Source organism: Ambystoma mexicanum, chromosome 11 (assembly GCF_040938575.1).
Source record: "Ambystoma mexicanum isolate Mex_15411 chromosome 11, UKY_AmexF1_1, whole genome shotgun sequence".
In the NCBI taxonomy this organism is placed as follows: domain Eukaryota; kingdom Metazoa; phylum Chordata; class Amphibia; order Caudata; family Ambystomatidae; genus Ambystoma; species Ambystoma mexicanum.
Genome location: NC_090934.1, coordinates 1,050,361,199 through 1,050,380,352, shown reverse-complemented (window position 1 = coordinate 1,050,380,352; position 19,154 = coordinate 1,050,361,199). Strand labels below are relative to the sequence as shown.

General features: G+C 43.6%; 1 protein-coding gene across 1 annotated transcript in view; it reads right to left on the bottom strand.

Annotated features, from left to right (window-relative positions):
* Positions 1–19,154, bottom strand: part of MRPS11 (mitochondrial ribosomal protein S11) — a 217,618-nt gene that overhangs the window by 153,795 nt on the left and 44,669 nt on the right. Inside the window, exon 3 of the mRNA XM_069624290.1 lies at positions 15,456–15,554. Coding sequence (XP_069480391.1) covers positions 15,456–15,554 — 99 coding nt within the window. The remainder of the gene's footprint in view (positions 1–15,455; positions 15,555–19,154) is intronic.

The window sequence follows — 19,154 nt, the reverse complement described above, 5'->3', positions numbered from 1 at the left end:
ATATTATAGTTTCCAGGTTGCTCCTAAATTATATCACTATTTGTTGGATATCTCACCATATGAGAAGGTTCTGCTCCTCCTGGTACGCACAGTTGCCTTAACTTTATTATTTCTTATTTGGTTTTCCCCCCATTGGCCTCAACCCTTTCCATGCCACCCTGCTTCCAGCCCTGCCTCCCCCCCTGCCCACCCAGCTCAAGCCAAATTAGCCTGTAACCCATGACAGGTGACAGGAAGAACAGAAAATTTTGTCCGTGCAAAAGAATCTTTCCTGCTCATTTATCTCGTCATCTCTGAAGGCTCTGCTCCTCCTGGTAAGCGATGCTGGCTTAACTTTATTATTTCTTATTTGGTTTTCCCCCTTGGCCTTAACCCTTTCCTCACTTCCTAGGGGTTGAAATTAAGATCGGATGAGCAGGAGCTAAAAACAGCTCTTGGGTACCCAGCATTAACCAGTGAGCAGGAGCTTCCCCTGGGAAACCAGGAGCTAGTACATAGTGTTCCACAAGTCTAACTTCAACATAATATGCACACTTAGCATTCTGCTTATTTTGTATGCTTAAAATGTCATGTGTACGAATGCTTATTTATAGATTGTCCCAAATGCACAAAGTTAAATTCACATGTTTGCTTAGCATCAGTTGGACGGGGGAGCCAAATATAGCTCCTTGTAGCTGTTGGTGCCAAGCTAACCAGGCTTGTCTAGACTACAAGCAGGAGCTAAATAGCTCTAAGCTTCCCTCAATTTCTAACCCTGCCTCCCTGCCCTGCTTCTAGCCCCCTCCCAGTCCTGTCCCCTCCCCCTGCACAGCCAGCCCAATCCAGATTGGTCTGTGACTGTTGCTAGGCGACAGGAAAAGCTTCATTTAAGCGACCCTCTCAGGGCTGCCTTGCCCGGGCAGCCGGCAAAGGAAAACAAAGGCAAACAGCAGCTCCAATCTCCTGTTTGCCTTGTTCGCCATGGGCACCCTACAAAGCTGCCTACTGCTACACACAGCTACAGTGGTAGGAAATAGGAGCACGGCCAGCTTCTTAATGCATGCCACTACTTTATTACTGTGTCGCTAACAGGCGACTTACCACGGTTCTGAATCTTGCTGCGCTCCAAAGCTAGTCAATGTATTGCATTTAGATGAATTTATGATGGTTGCCAATGTATTTGCATTTAGACACATTTTTGGGGTTACCCCATGTATTTGCATTTAGACAGAATTTTGTGGGTTGTTAATGTATTGCATTTAGATTACTTTTTCCAAACGTAGCCAATGTATTTGCATTTAGATTAATTTGAGGGTAGCGAACGTATACCGGAGAATATCCAATGCATTCAATCTAGGTGCATTCCAGAGTATAGCCAATGTATTTTATCTAGGCGCATATCAGAATAGCCACGTACTAATTATAGGCAAATTCTAGAGTGTAGCCACTGTATTATATAAGGTGCATTTATGTAGCCAATGTTATAGAATCTAGCAGCGCTTTCAATTCAACCTTTATAAATTCAGCATGTAAAGGACCGGAGGGGGAGGGGGCTGTACTTCCGCTCTCTATATGGTAGAGGAGAGGCACAGAGGACCCCAGCCAAGATTCTCTATTATTGGTAAACGTGGTCGAGCAATCAAGGCCTAGCTTCTCAGGAGGTGATGCAGGCTGGTTCTTAAGTACAGTGTAGTCCCCAAGCCCCCACAAAGGAATGTCCCCACACTGTATTACTGAAAACACAGTCTTTATATAATTAATATTCAAAGGTATGTAACTATCACAATAACGCACTTTGTACTCAGTAATCAACAATGGTAAATATATACAATTCTAAAGTGGTACCACCAATATTATCAGATCTCATTAAAGTGCATCAACTATACGGTTAGAATGTCACACAGATCAATAACAAAGAACCCAGCAATAGAGATAGGAGGGAAAGCAAGATGGTTGACACAATTGGCAGAATTCTGGGCCTGTTACCTAGACACAGTTCTGTGCGGATATCCCCCCGCCCCACCTGGGCAACCTGTAAAATAACGATATAGCACAAGCCCAGTCCATATATTGATCAATAGTCTTGTTCTCTCCTATAATGTTTTTACCCCCACAATGTACCTGGTGGAGTAGAGTTCTTCGAAGAAGCGTCGACGGATCCTTCTTGAGCGACTCCCTTTAAAGCAGGAGCCACGGATCGTCGAGAGGCGTTGAAGAAGGTGAACTTGGCGTCAACAACGTCAATGAGAAGTTCGAGGGTGCCGAGACCTCGGCGTCGATCCAGGCGGTGCTCGTCGGCGACGTCCTGCGAGGATGAGGTGTGCGGGGCACCTCAGCGATTAATTATTCAGGACCGCAAAGAGTTTCTGAAGAACTGTAGCCCAACAAGGGCGTCGAGTCGTCGAAGTCTTTGAGTCCTTCAGGTGGCGGGAAACCCACCGGCTGATTCTCCTCGGTGCGTCTGTGGCCTTGACTTTCTCCAGCAGGACAAAGCGGTCGACGTAGCAGACAAGGGAGTCCTTCGATTGAAATGTTCTTAGGCAAAGGAGCGGGCGGCTCTGGTCGTCTGCGGCACGACGTCAAGTGGTCCCCGAGTCTGGGCAACACAACTTAGACGGGCCTCCAGCGGTTACACAAACGTGCAAACCCTGATCGATGGCAATGGACTTCGACAGCGGCAAAGTCCTGGTGCTTCACTTCGTTCTCCTTAGCGGTCCCATCTCCGGTCGGCAGCCTTTCGAGGGTCTGACTTTCAGGGAGCCTCGGCGAAGGTTAGCAGTGCTCAATGGTCCCTCGGAGCACGGGAAGAGGGCGCCTTACCAGGTTCTCTCTCGATCAGTCTTCGACGAATTCGGCAGCTTTCAGATCGGGTCGAAGCAAATGCAACAGCAAGTCTTCTTCTTCCAGCTGGGCGTCGAGGATCAGCAGTTCCAGTTACTCTTCAAGTGTAGACACAACTTCTGAACAATTTCCAGTGGTGAGAGGTCCCCAGGTGTACTATCCTGTCTCATCCACACTGCGGTGTCACACTCAGCAGCCAATCATACAGATGGGCGTTCATGCAGTCAGTCAGCCAATCAGGCCATCCTCCTCCCTCTCAGACACTCACAACAAGGAATGTGGATTGGGACACGTACCTAGCCATTCAACACTACACACCGCATTCAGGGAAGTTTCGGGCAGGGCTGTCTCAGTCTTTGTCTCTCATACCAGAAACCAGACAGCCACAACAAGAAGTGCATATTGGTCACACACTCCATTCACCCAGGTTCCACCCACAGGGTGTACCCACAACATACAGTCCCTGGGATGGCTCCAGCCAGTCTGGACTGGACTTCACTTCACAACAACACCATATATGGAACGTCCACCCAACAGCCAGTCAGGGGGAAGGGACAGAGTCAGGGCTTCCCAGGACTTTGGGAAAACAAGGTAACAGGCAATAGAAAGCAAGAGGCCACATGGGCCATCTTGTTTTCTATCGGGAATCAACTGATTCCAATGGCAGGGCCTGGGTATCCCAAAATGGAGGATACTCCGAGCACCTGTCAAATTCAGCATGGAGCTGCCACCAGCCCATACCCTGCCCTGAAACTAGCCAGGACACACTGGTACGTATCACACTCCATGCTCATGGAAACTAGCCGAGGACAAAGTCACCCACCCGCACACATCGGCTATCATGCACTACTCTAAAACACATTGCACAACACCTCTGCCAAAGGAATGCAGCTATCCCCATGATAGAAATTAGGTCTAGCTGCGCACACACAATGTCTCTCCTGATCTAACATACCCTCCAGACCATCTCTCAACAACCATCGACATGCCAGCTCGACATGGGTGGCTGTCCAAATCAGGAACACTCTCCTCACTTGAGTCTTCACTGGAGGATTCTTCAGACAGGTTGTCTTGCAGAGTTGAGGCTCCCTTCTTGCAGGACGACTTGCGATCCTCGAAGAGGTAAGGTCTACCTTGAGATGATGCCACTATGCCCGCTCATAGTAATCCAGGCAAGAGACTTCTTCCTGGGATTATCCAGAAATGAAGTAAAAAAGCATTGAATGGGAGAAAAAAAAACAATGAGATGAAGTCTAGGGTAGGTATGATGTCCGTTGTACTTCACAGTGATTAGATATGAAGCAGTACGAGCAGAGAAGAATCCTTGCTAATATGAATGTAGGGAAGCAAGTGGAGATTCTGAGAGTAGCCGCAGTTAGTGGAGAGAAGGTAAGCTGGGAGCTTGCCGTAACCGGAGAAAGAAGGCAGATGGAGGAAGCAAGGCAAGCAGAGACTGGAGGTGAGGTAAGCAGAGGCTGGAGGCGAGGTAAGCAGAGGCTGGAGGCTGGAGGCGAGGTAAGCAGAGGCTGGAGGCGAGGTAAGCAGAGGCTGGAGGCGAGGTAAGCAGAGGCTGGTGGAAAGGTAAGCAGAGGCTGGTGGAAAGGTAAGCAGAGGCTGGTGGAAAGGTAAGCAGAGGCTGGTGGAAAGGTAAGCAGAGGCTGGTGGCAAGGTAAGCAGAGGCTGGTGGCAAGGTAAGCAGAGGCTGGTGGCAAGGTAAGCAGAGGCTGGTGGCAAGGTAAGCAGAGGCTGGTGGCAAGGTAAGCAGAGGCTGGTGGCAAGGTAAGCAGAGGCTGGTGGCAAGGTAAGCAGAGGCTGGAGGCGGGGTAAGAATAGGCAGGATACAAGGTAAGCAGAGGCTGGTTGTGAGGTAAGTAGAGGTTGGCTGTGACGTAATTAGAGGTTGAAAGCAAGGTAAGCAGAGGCAGGAGGGACAAGCAAGCGCGTGTCAAGAGATGGCACTTGAAAACAGAATAAGAGCAGCAGAAAAGAGTCTCCGGAAAAAAAGAAATAACCGCTGGGTTTTAACGCAGCAAGCAACCGAAGACCGGTTTTGATAAGAACAGTGGCAGCAATTTTGGAAAAAGACCAGACCGGTGGCAAGGCAGAGGAGTGAAAATGTGATGGCATGTCAATGGCGGCCCAGACGCCAGCAATTCCAGATGCTCCAGGAGGACAGAATGTTGAAAGTGGCTAGCAGGAACTTCCACCCCTACGTAGCTTCATTTTGGCTAAAATGCACACATGCATTATAAACTCCTCCGACGAGTTTCCCATACCTGGACTTCAGTAACCCAAGGGTGTTCAACCTATAGCGTGTTGGGACCATACCAATGTTGAAAGGCACTATATAAAATGACTAGTCCCGGTGATTAGATCATTGAGAATTCCCGCCTACAATCAGATTTCAATAAGATGTATTTTGAAATCAATGACGCCTCAATATCTAGTGACGTGGGTTGATGAGAAGCATTTAAGCAGGGGGCAAAAATAACACCTTCCACCAGGTGTGTGAAGAAACTCTAATAGACCTTCCCGACATAACAAAAGGGCTTCGGTCTTCCAAATACAAAACTAGTAAAGAACAGGTTGAAGCATAAAAACATATTTAATTATTATTATGGCAAACTCACATGCCACTGGAATACAAGGAGCGCTTAATGGAAGGCCGAGAAGAGTTTTCAAAAATCTACTCTCAGCAGTCTGGATGGAGGTACGATCACCAGAACCCCATAGTTCAGCTCCATATGATAATGCAGATATTGTTTGAGCCTGATAGATATTTAGTAAAATTGAGCGTAACTCTCTATCGAGGCGATTCACAAGGCCCAATATTAACCCATATTGGCGTAGATGACTCAATGAGCTTTTTTCAACCTGACTAAACCATTTGACTTTATTAGAGAAGATCAGCCCCAATTAGCTAAAAGACTCCACTGACTTCAACAAACCAGAGTTCAAATGAAACCTCACTGCCCTGCCGGCCTTACGCCTAACCTGATGACACTGCATTGTTTCCATTTTCCAATAGTTAATCCGCAGACCTTTAGCAGCGCACAGCCTGTCAAAAAAATACAATTGCTTCTGCAGCCCCTTTGGGGTTTTGGACAGCAAATCAGCATCGTCTGCGAACAAAAGGAGGCTCCATTGATGACATTCCAATCTTGAAGTATCCAAAGCTGCCGCTTCGAATGCAGAAACCATACAATTGATATATAATAAAAATAGCAGGGGGCTATACCAATAGAAACTGAGTCTGTGGTCTCTCCATACAACCCCCAACGGATCTGAGAGCGGTTATCAAAATACAGTGACGTAATGGCCTTCACCAAGGTTAGCGGAATACCTGCTTCCTCCAAGACAACCCATAAAAGATCCCTTGGCACAGTATCAAAAGGTGGTTGGAGATCCACACACGCCAGGAACAAGCTTTAGGAACTCAAGGTCACACATTTCCGAAAGATGAGGTCTAGCCTGATCGACAGTTGCTCCCCCTGGTATAAAGTCCACCTGGACAATTAATTTGTTTAGTCTTAAGGTGACCATAGCTGTGCAATTCTGTTAGCACAGTTTGTTTGTCTCATAGAAGCAGCTTTTCCAGCGCTACCTAGTAATGACTCAACATGTGCCATGTGCACTAGAATACAGTCGCTGTATATAAACAACATATTTGCATTATAAAACACATAACTGTGCCTAAACCTTCATGTTTCTGTATACTCTCAGGAGGTATTGAGCAGTTTCGGCTCTGATGTGCCTACTGTGAGAAACCAGAAGCTGTCTCACCCGCTAGTCCCCGGGGGTCTCTCTTTCAGGTGTCCAGGGCACGGCCATAGCCTTTGGATTTAGACCCTGGGGGTGGACCAGTGTGAGAAGATCACCTAGGTCGGGGGTCTTCTGGGAGTGGGAATCCTGATGGAGAGACGCGGTATTCCCTTCCCTGTTAACACCTGTCCCCCATCCTACCCGGTAGGATATTTGGGAACTTTGCCCCCCGCCACCTTCCTGAACACTTTCACATGGACAGCACGCTCTGGGAGAAAACAGACTCACCCAAGCATTGTACCCGACATGCCTCACTACTGATTTTTTTATTTTATTTATTTACTACTATGGTCAGGCAAGGTCAGGCAATTACTCGTAACCACTCCCACCCGACTTCCATTCAGCTTCCCCACCCGGATAAAAGGCAGAGCACGAGAGGACACACTGAGCAAGGAAAAGCACATAAAGGAACAGTATTTGCCAGACAGCAGCTGAACAAGGGAAGAAAGATGACAAACCAAGATGGGAGATATCCTTTACCTTTCCAGTGAGAAATTGTTACTTTCTAGAATCCTTCAGATTAAAAAAGGCCAGTAAACCAGACTGAAGAATCCTCCCACGTTATGTTTCAGAGATACCCGGGGCCCTCCTGCATGGCTGACCCAGTCGGGGAGGAGCAGCAGCCACCGTGGTACCGTCCTTGGCTCCAAGCTCAAAGCAGTGCCAGAGAGATCAACACAGCCGGTGAGTTGGGGAGACCGATGCAAGACCGGTCTGTGTTGAAATCAAGGTTGCAAGCTGCAACATTACATAAAGAGCGCACGAACGAAGATTGGTAACGCGTGTGATGAAAGACACGTTGAAAGCCTAATTGCTGATGGATATTTGAACTTTAACAATTAAAGATACAACACCAGTTCAAGAGTGGTCATGCACCGCAAGTGTGCTCAATCAAAGGTGCCTCTGAGGTATCCAGCCAAGAAGTGGCAGAAGTGAAAGTAAAAGAGGAGAATGAGAAATGAAGTGAATTAAAGTGGTCCTGTGACGGATTAAGCAAAATCCATTGCGCAATCGAAAGTCTTCGATTTTTTATACAAAGAGGAAAAGCTTAGAAAGTGAAATTACATATTTCGAGCCCGAACGAGGGAGACCAATTGTGAACATTGTGCTAAAGCGGTCCAAGCGAGGGAGACCAATTGTGAACACTATGCTAAAGGGATCCGAGCCTGAAGGGAGATCCGTGGTCCGAGCCTGATCAATGGAGACCGAATTGTGAACATTGTGTTAAAAGGGGGTACGAGCCTGAAGGAGGGAGATCCGTGGTCCGAGCCTGATCAATGGAGACCGAATTGTGAACATTGTGTTAAAAGGGGGTCCGAGCCTGAAGAAGGGATACCCATGGTGAACAGTGGACCAGAGAACTTGTGAATGTGAAATTGTTGATAAGCAAGGAACCTTGGTGCTTGTTTGTTACAACAGGCTCTATGCAATAAGAGACTATTATTGGGAAAGAGACTTTGGCAGAAAGCCCTGATACCTATGCTTTGAACTGTATCCTTGTGGAAGAAAATGGTATCCTCGTGGCAGAGAAGGCAGAGTGTGTGCGAAGCTCGAGTGGGATGCCTTGACCCATGCTGAAAACATGGGGAAGGGAAGCCAACTGCTCAACTATCCTGACATATCATTTCTTGAACACTTTCATTTTTGCATACATTGTTGTCCCACACATTTGCATTTAGAAGTTAGGATTGGCAATATGTTTATTAGTATAGGCCCTTTTATTTGGACAGAGGCTCCACTAGGACTGCGTTATTATTATTTGAAGGTTGTAGCTTGCTCCACACTCCTTAGTCCTAGAGTTAGATCGGTGTTCAACCAACCCAATGAAGTTCAATAAACACCCTTGAACTGTGATCACTTGTGTCTGTCTTCACTGTTTGATACCATGCCTTCCTTACACTACATCCAGTGCGTTCTTTTTGAAGTATTCCCGAGAACATGTGTATTTCCCTAAGCCCCTGGGGTAAAGACATCCTCCAAAAGCTCTGATGCTGACATCCATGCATGTATCCAGTGTCGTTTATACAGAGTTTGACAGACTGGTTTCCTGTACGCCCTATGCCACCAGGGCTACATTAATACAAAGGTTCTTTAGAACCAAACCAACACATATTGCAATATAATGGAAACATTATTCATAGAAGCACATTGCTTTGCTGCGAAGAATATATAAATGATTAACTGATGTTGGCTAGCACCAGTCTTTCACACGGACACAGTCTCAGTCTGGATGATTTGGGAAATGGGCAAGGCTTGCCAGTTTGAGCCCCGCTGTATATAAATGTGAATCCTGTGACTGAAAATGTGTCCAGGACGAAACTGAGACATTAAGCTACCTCCAAATATTATAGACAAGCCCAAAGTCGCTTATCATGCATGAACTTCACAACATTGGCTGCTGCCGAGCTGCATCCCCGCCTGTCACAGTCAAACAGCTGTGTGCATGATGAGAGGAGGATGGTCTGAAGCAGCTCTCACATAAGTTAAAAATAAATGAAACATTTTTGCTCGATTAGCAGCTTGCAATACTGCTGCCATCAACCTCACCTGACCCTACCGAAAGACGCCAGCATGTGATACAAAGCACACTTTGTTCTCAAAATCTGAAAATCATTTGGTTGGGGCATCAGGGGTTATATATTACCTTCCAGGTAACTGCTTCTTCATGTGCTTTAATGAAACTATTCTTTTGACACCAATCCTACTTCGAAGTGTGACAGTTCTCCTCCAAACCTGTATCTCCAATATTCGGAATGTACAGCAACAGGGTCTTTAAAAACAAAAATCCTGGGATAAACCAGTATACAAAATACAATGGCAAACATGGCTAATGGGGGTGCAGCTCTCAGCAAGGAACTTGCTCGGGCCAATCACAGCATTCCTTTTATGTGCTATTGAGATTTGCTGTGCTGCGATTGGTCAGAGCATTTCCGTGCTTCGGACAGTGTTTATCTTTGTGTCTGTTGAGGGTGAGCGACTGAAAAGGGTTAGGTGAGATACCAGTCGTGCACAATCTATGTTTTGGAAACACTGGCTGTAGAATAACCTGCCTGCTCACATCATGTTGGCTCCACACTCCTGCAATTCAGGAGATATCTGTAGGCCATGCTATGAAGGGGACACTTTACTTACAAATGAGAACCATAGAAAGACAAGACAATCCCCCCACACTATGTTACACTCCGTTTATTGTTCAGTGCTTCATTACTTTCTAGCTAGGTTTGCTGTATATGAATCACTTTCATACATACACACATGCATGAGGTTTTTGGGAGCATGTAGGGAGGACATGCTATGTGTTGTGGGCCAGTCATTGAATCCTAAAATACCTAGTGCATCACTGGCAGCCAGTGTAGAGCATCGATGCTCAAAGAGATGATAACTAAGCACATGTGCCATAGATGAGGTAGTGTATGCCTACATTTGCAGCAGTTTGTGGATGGTTTCCAATGGAACACCAGCATTGACCTAAAAGAAGCAACCAGGATGGAACACAATTACTGAGGATGTGTTGTAGCCTATGAGCAGTTTGCATTAGGGACATGATTGTTCCCTCGCATGAGAGATAAAAGCTAGAAATCAGATGCATTTTACTGTGGGCACTTGTGCCACAAATTTGAGGTGGTAAAAGAAGATTATACTCAGGTCGATAACTTTGTACTTGGGTGTACATGGAGATTGTTGTGACTGAAGGTGGATGCCTTTGTGGACTAAAAAGTGAGATTCATATAGACAAGTAAAACATGTTTTTTGGATAATTTTATATGTAACATATTGTAGTGGGAAGCAGGGTAAAGCTGGAGACTGGCTTGGTTTCAGCTGCTTCAACTTATCTAAATACTGTTTGATTTTTGAATATCTCACAGCCTATTTGTTGCCCTAAATTGTGAGGTTCTAGTGTATTCATAAGGAGCGTGAGCTTTGTGTGTCACGTCTATGTGAACTACTAGCCAAAATTATGTAAAATGTACTACATCGCTGCTACAGTCTTGCCCCTCAACCGGTCTCCTCTGCATGTTGAATTTAAATACAACTTATGAGCGAGTAACGCATATACACCAAAATAAACCTTTTGCAACATCATATTACGTTAAAGAAAACCAATAACTAATGCACTATTTTCAGCGACCCCTTTCATACAACAGGCACCTCCCACTGTTGCTAATGTTGGGGGTCTACCACACATTTAAAACCAATCTAATCTTGAATTTAACAATTCAAAAATCATTAAGTCCAACTTTTAGATATTTATTTTCAGAAGATGGAGGCAATGGCTGAAGGAATGTGTCATTTTGTGAACCATAAATTAGGAGAAACCCGTTGTATATTGTTGATGTTTGCCATGCATTACTATATATGAACTTCAGGGCGATCCAGGACAGAACAATAGTACACAAAACACTGACCATTCAGTATTTTGGTTCACAAATAAAATGTGATTATTTTATGCAAAGTAAGTTCATAAGTGAGACATACCGGGAGGACATATAGCAAACATTACACATTCATAATACAGAAACAAACAAGGATTGCAATTCATATATTTTTTCAATCGTCTGGTGATTCTTTACATATACAGCTTTGTATTTTAACATGGTTATGTTAAAAGCAACAACGAGTTAAACATGCTATGTTTTCTGCCATATTGTTATGAAAAGACATACAAGAGTCGACACAATAGTGTTTCGGCCTATTGCATTTTGAATAGCTCCTCTAACGCCTTCATCATGATGTGAATTGTGCTGTAGGTTCCTCACAGCCTTTGGTATGTAACTACAATGAATGAAAAAAATGTGTCTGAGTGTTCTGTTGCCAGGGCAGCAATACAAAAATTGCTCAATGCTTAGCTGAAGGACCGATCTCTAAGGAGATGGGACACATGCTAACTTAGAAATACAAAAATTTGTGGGATCGCTAACAAGTTGCGTGCGCTCTTTTCCACTCTCAAATTTCAAACAAAATATATATAATAAAAATACGGAGGGGTCGGCAGCAAGTGATATCACTCCCTCAAACTTCCCACAAAGTTTGTACAAAGTAGACAAAAAAATTTAGAGTTCGGGAGGATATCTCGCGCTCACACCAACAACTTCTTGTAAACCCTATTATCACTAGTGCTACAATTCTTCTGAATAGGTACAAAAAATTTTTCTTCAAATTGCATAACAGTTGTCAAATATATTATTTAATTTCGACTTTCAAAGTGTAGAACAGCCGACACGTGTTTCGACCTTTGGTCGTTATCAAGGCTGCATAAATCATTAAATTCATAAAATATATCATAAAAAAGAAAGAGAAAATTCAAAAAACCATACCATATAGTGCCAACATGTCAGATCAGGATATGGGAAAATTCACGCCATAAGCAAGATGTAAAATGAAAATTCAAAGAAAAATAAACAAAAGGCAATAGTTTAGTTTTTCCACATAGGAAAAAATAAAAATAGGTAAATAAATACATTAATTCTGTGTGTTCAACATGGTACCCAATTATCATCTGATTGTATAATAATACTCAACCCCAATATATTAGTTACACAAATTACTGGTTATCACCCTGTGACGCCATTCCAACATGACCAGAGAGTATGTGAATATTCCAAATACACCATTGAACAATAAAGTTGCAACTTACCCTCTCTATATCAATAGCTTATATCTTCTGTCTTTGTATAGTAGACCCTTTAGGTTAAAATTGAGTAATATGAATTACATAAGCATTTTATCCCATATTGGAACATAAATTAAAAAATAAAATATTCACCAACCTGAAAGTCTATGTTGCTAACATGCCATATGTTCCAATGGTCTTAACATTCCAAAATTTTTTTATCCAATATTGGCTTTCTCCTACAAAAAATATATGTATTATGGTACTTGTGCTTCATAGGGTTAACTATAGATCCCCCATGTGCTGTCATTTCAAATATATTGTTGAGCAAAATGATATTTTATTGTGTTTAGTTCCCATACACACATCATGAGTTACTTAAAGGATCCCCGAACTTCAATATACTAAGGTGGTCCCACGAGGTTGTCGCGTGACTTCATCGCGCTTGCGTGACGTCATCACGCGTGCGTACGCGTGACGTCATCACGTTGCGGCCCGCGACCTCGCGAGTGACAATACATTTAAATGGAAGGACAACCTCGTGGGACCACCTTAGTATATTGAAGTTCGGGGATCCAGCCCATGTATAGGTAAGCCTATGGAGATTCATAAACAAGATATAATTAACTTTCCTTTTGGTATGTTTGGGGGAGGTCCTTTAAGTAACTCATGATGTGTGTATGGGAACTAAACACAATAAAATATAATTTTGCTCAACAATATATTTGAAATGACAGCACATGGGGGATCTATAGTTAACCCTATGAAGCACAAGTACCATAATACATATATTTTTTGTAGGAGAAAGCCAATATTGGATAAAAAAATTTTGGAATGTTAAGACCATTGGAACATATGGCATGTTAGCAACATAGACTTTCAGGTTGGTGAATATTTTATTTTTTAATTTATGTTCCAATATGGGATAAAATGCTTATGTAATTCATATTACTCAATTTTAACCTAAAGGGTCTACTATACAAAGACAGAAGATATAAGCTATTGATATAGAGAGGGTAAGTTGCAACTTTATTGTTCAATGGTGTATTTGGAATATTCACATACTCTCTGGTCATGTTGGAATGGCGTCACAGGGTGATAACCAGTAATTTGTGTAACTAATATATTGGGGTTGAGTATTATTATACAATCAGATGATAATTGGGTACCATGTTGAACACACAGAATTAATGTATTTATTTACCTATTTTTATTTTTTCCTATGTGGAAAAACTAAACTATTGCCTTTTGTTTATTTTTCTTTGAATTTTCATTTTACATCTTGCTTATGGCGTGAATTTTCCCATATCCTGATCTGACATGTTGGCACTATATGGTATGGTTTTTTGAATTTTCTCTTTCTTTTTTATGATATATTTTATGAATTTAATGATTTATGCAGCCTTGATAACGACCAAAGGTCGAAACACGTGTCGGCTGTTCTACACTTTGAAAGTCGAAATTAAATAATATATTTGACAACTGTTATGCAATTTGAAGAAAAATTTTTTGTACCTATTCAGAAGAATTGTAGCACTAGTGATAATAGGGTTTACAAGAAGTTGTTGGTGTGAGCGCGAGATATCCTCCCGAACTCTAAATTTTTTTGTCCACATGCTAACTTACCGTGCTGTAAACACGTTGCACGGAAAGATAGATTGTAGTTTCCAAACGCAGCCAAAGTTCATGCGCAGGTATATGGCACAATGAATGAGTGCCTGTGAATTAATTACATATGGTAGGTCAATCCTCAGACTGATCTATGGCCGTTCTATTGGTTCTACTAATTCAATAGATGTCCCTCATTAATAAGGGTTTAAGGTAAGGAGAAATATTACCCAGCACTGGTGTGCGCCACGTAAAAGCTAAATAGTGCAGCCTAATTAAAATGCGCCTGTAATGGAAGCACAAAACAGAAGGCAAAATGGTTGGCTGCCTTGTTCCAATTGTTATTGTGATAAAGCAATCCAAAAAAGGTATAAGAGGTAAGTAAAGGCTCTTACGCTGCAAATGTACAGGAGACTAAATAACTCCTACACATGCTTGCGGTCAATTTAGCAGAACGGCATCTGTTACTGTATCAAAGCCGTTACAAATATGGGGCTCACCTATGAGTGAAAGGAGGTGTAAATGTGTGTGCGTCACTATTTACGGGTGAGGACAGGGCAGCAAATCGCAGCCGAGCTCTAGAAAATGTAAGAGATTCTTGGCGCTATCTCAGAAATCTTACCTCTGTGTGACTCGCGGTGATGGCATAGTGTCGCGGTACCGCTGTATCCGTGTAGATCACAGCACCTTAGTTAGAAGACAACTTATTGTTCTGCACGTCTGTTACTATGGAGACCAACTCTAGCCGTGCGTGGCGCCGGGAAGAAATGAACGAGCCCCGCCGCCATATTGGAAAGGGCAGGCATTGTCTTAAGTGTATTGGAGAGTGCATAATGCAGTCTCCCACCCTCACTAAATCTCCAGTATTGATGTGTGTTGTGATTTAGTATGGCAACAATCCAAGTTGAGACCATGGCGTTCCAAATATCCACTATATCCGTATAGTATTTTAGAGCTCCTGAAGACGGGAGGGCAGCGTTGAAAGACTGTTGCACGAAACATGCTGTGTAGAGCCAATGGGCAATACAGTACCTATTGGCTAAACGAAATGCAACTTTTAAATTAACCCCATGCTTGGGGCCTTAGACAGTGAATTGATACATGTCTAATACTGGATCATATTAAGGAATTACATGTCACTTGGTGGAATCAAGCACGTTAGAGTTCCCGTGACGCGCTAGACTTTTGTTTATATTTTACATACTTTTGCATTGGATACTTTTGAATAAAATGATTTTAATAGTGCAATAACTTCAGGACCTCGCACTTTGAAAGCCAATGCTCATTTTAACCTTACAGTAGTAATTACAGTACTTAGAGTCCCGGGAAAGGTTGGAGTCCACCGAGTTTCACATACTCGTGAGATGCCGGGATTCTCTTGAGGGTCCACATGTAAAGATTAGTTCCAAAATTAGCAGCACAATGAGATGGCCGAAACACAGAAATGAAACTGGGAGAGCACACTTCAAAATTTGCCACTCTTAATAGTCATGTATTACCAAAAATGCATTTAGTAATGCCCACAAAAACATTACCAAATCAGACCTCTATACATGAGGAGTTATTTTTGGTAGCACGTTTTAGGACTACTTACTTGTTATATGTTGCTTTGATATGAGCTATTGGGATTTCTTCATACTTCTTTCCTCCCCACCTTAAAGTGCTGTTCTCTCCTGGAAAAGGTGGCATAAGCCTACAAACATGTAGAAACATATTGTTTTTAACGTAGGGCACAAGTAGGAAAACGTTCTAATATCTGCTCTGGACATTGTTGTGTGCCATTTCATTAAATAAATGCTACAACACTAATGCATTGCTACTCAAGAAATGCTGCAGTACATATCACACACATGCATATTATAGGATCAAGAATTACCCTGCTACGGCTAAGCATCACAAAACAATTTAACAAAAAAAAGTGAATAAGCATTCTAAACAAAGACTGAATAGAAAGAAAAATGGACATTATATGGACTACAATCTCATATATATATGGAATACAATCTCTAACTCTATATATGTAAAGCACAAAATCTGTTTGTTTCTTATACAATTCCACACTGTTCTACCAATCTGCACCACATTTAGCATAGTTACCCGTTAGGACCCTCCGGACAATAATGGCTATATGACATTTGTACACCCCACTCCTTTCACCAGATGTAAGCCCCTTCACAGATTAGACTATTGCCTGAAATTGGCGAAACATCTATGTGGTCGTAGAAGGACCGGACAAAGCTAATTTAAGCATCTCAATGCAAGGAAAAAACTTGAAAACTCGAAGGTTACTATGGGACCTCTAAATCCACTTTAAGACCCTAGGACACACGTTTTCTGAGATATTTGCACTGCAATGCTCTGCACCAGAGTTGGGTGAATGATAGGGAGAGTGCACATTAGGTCCCAGTATGCTACAGCACGCCAACTTTCACCACCCCTCTACGTCTGCTCCGGGGTATGTCAGCCAGCCACACGCACCCATTCCCAGTGCAGTTTACTTCAGAGCGCAAAGCACATCAAGCGATAAGCGACTCGGAACAGCAACCTATAGGATCATTGTGTTTCAATGATTGATGAGCGTGTTATCCTGCCCATCCACAGAACCCGTGCAGAGTAGAGGTAGTTTTTGCAAGTTAATACATTGTATGTTTGCTAGAGAAGCTAGAGCAAACATCAACATTTACTAAAAAATATGGCTGGGTGAATAAACACTAAAATACAATTGGGTTTAAGAAATCACCAAATACAAAGGGGTGCTGCAGTTTTAACTTCTGTTTTTTGACATGCAAATGCAGGGCTCTGCCAGGTGAATTCCCTCGCAATTGCTGCCTTGCGTTCCTGGTGGTTACCAGGGTCATTGTCAGGTGTGAGAAACCTGAAGGTGTCTCACTTACTAGTCCCCGGTAATATGTCATCCAGGTGGCCAGGACAAGGCCATCGTTACTGGATCCAGTTCCTGGGGGTGGACCAGTGGGGGGAGGATCACCTGAATGAAGGGTGTCCGGGGAAAGGAAGTGGGACAGTGAAGGTGGAGACGTGGTAGCCACTTCCTTGTAACGCCTTTTCCCGATCATACCCTATAAGATATTTAGAAGCTCTACCCCACCCACTTTCCAACACAAACACTTTCTTACACCGTAACAGACAACGGACTAACACCAGAGCTGTTTACCGGACATGTCCCAACATACACGTCAGGCAGAGTCAGGCAACTGAAAATAACCACGCACACCTGACGCTGCTTTACCTTCCCCACAGGGATAAAAAGGCGGAGCGCGAGAGCACACTACGAGCAAGGCTGAACGCACAAGTGAACAGCTACAACAAACCAGCAGTTCAAACAGAGAAGAAAGGCGGCGAGACCTGGAGGGACGACAAAGGGGGACTGCCCTTGCCATTTTCAATTCAGACCCGCAAAGCCTCTTAAAAAAGGGAAATCATAAGACCGGGAATTACAGCTGACGTGTGGAGGAACAAATGTCAATGGTGAAAGGGGGCCTACCGCATTGATAGCACAGGTGGGGAGGCATGCTGGCTACTGTGGTACCATGCTTGACTCCAGAAGCAAGACCAGCCAATGGGTTCAACACAGCCGGCGAGTCGGAGGAAGCTGATGGCCAACTGAACTGTGTTGAGCCCAAGGTTGCAAGTCGCAACATTATATGAATGGAAGCAACTTGAGAAGAAAGAACTTGTGTGTGTTTGAACTTTTGGGAAAGCCCAGACAAGGGCCAGCTGCAGAGTTGTCAAGCGCTGCAGGAGTGCTCTCGAAGGACTCACTGGCCCGTTTGGTTTTGTGTTGGAACTGCAAGTACCAGAAGGCCCTAGCAAAGGGTGGTGTGAGGTGTCAGTGGTCTTACAAGGTTCACATGCAATCCCTTGTTCAATCGAAAGTCTCAGACCCATTGCCAGGAGAAAGCTTGGGGAAGGGAACCCCGCTTTCTGAGAAGATTTTGAACTGTGGATTAAGGCAAATGTGAACCCAACAAGGGATGCCAAAAGAAAGCTAGGAGAAAGGAACCCATGCTGTCTGATGAAAATAAGCAAATGATGAACTGTGTTAGAAATTCATGAACTGTGTTAAAGAAGGCCTTAGTGAACCCGACGGAGGGAGGCTCACTTTGCAAGGAGGATCAGAGCCTGGCAAAGGAAGATCGTAGAGGCGAAGAACAATTGCCCAAAAGCAAAGTGAACTATGTAATTGGCAAACATGAACCCGGCTGAGGGATGCCTGCGAGTTGGGGTGAATAGTAATACACCCGGGAGTATTGTGTCAAGGGTTGTTCACTGGGAGTTGTTGTTTAAAAAGACATTAATACTCTTCAATATTACAAGCTGCATTTGAAAGGCCGTAGTGCACCTGACGGAGGGAGGCCCAAGTTGCAAGAAGGATCTGAGCCTGGCAGAGGGAGATCCACAGGGCGAAGAGACAATCGCCCAAGGCGCAAGATTACAGAATGAACTTTGGTTTGTTTTCCGTTTTGATCCATCAGGCCTTCGCAGGCGGAGAGACTTTGTAGAAAAGAGACTTAGCCCTTGAAGGTTCTGGTATCGTTGAACTGGAATTGTGAGCCTTGTGCTGGAGAGTCCCAGGAGTGTGGTGTGATCAGGAGATCCGCCTTGTCCCGTGCTTAAAACGTGTGCAAGGGAGACTCAGCCATACCATCCTATCTTATTTGGTGAACACTTCTTTCTTTTCTGGTGATTATTATCCCACACTCTTTTTGTAACTTAGTGGCAAGGATTGGCAATTGGTATTTTAGTATAGGTCCTTTTCATTTGACAAGACGCCACTAGGACTGCCTTATTGTTTGATGGTCGGAGCTTGCTCCCATCTTAGCTTTAGGTTTAGATTAGGCATTTTTCTCACCTATGCATACAGTTTAATAAACACCCTTTAACTGTTGTTAGGGAGAATTCTCATTTATGTGTCAATTCCCTTCTACCTTAGAGACCCCCAGCTCTTTTGCTGGACTTTTAATTTTTATCCTAGAGTGAGCGAGACCTTTTTTCCTCACTCTCTCAAGTATTTTTTTATCTGATTTGGACACTGTTTCTTTTTTGGTTATGGAATCTGACAAACTCCATAGGCATAATCTTTTTGTATTGTGACACACAGCACCTTCAGTGCAGTCACAGAGAAGTAATTTGGATTTCTCATAAGGTTTTAATACCTTCTCTTGGATAAACTACTGTTTCCAAGACTAGTAAAGTGAAATTGACTTTACTTACCTTTTTTCTCTTTGTAGACCCAGTAAACACCATCGTATGTGGAGTGCTGGGGGATGCCTAG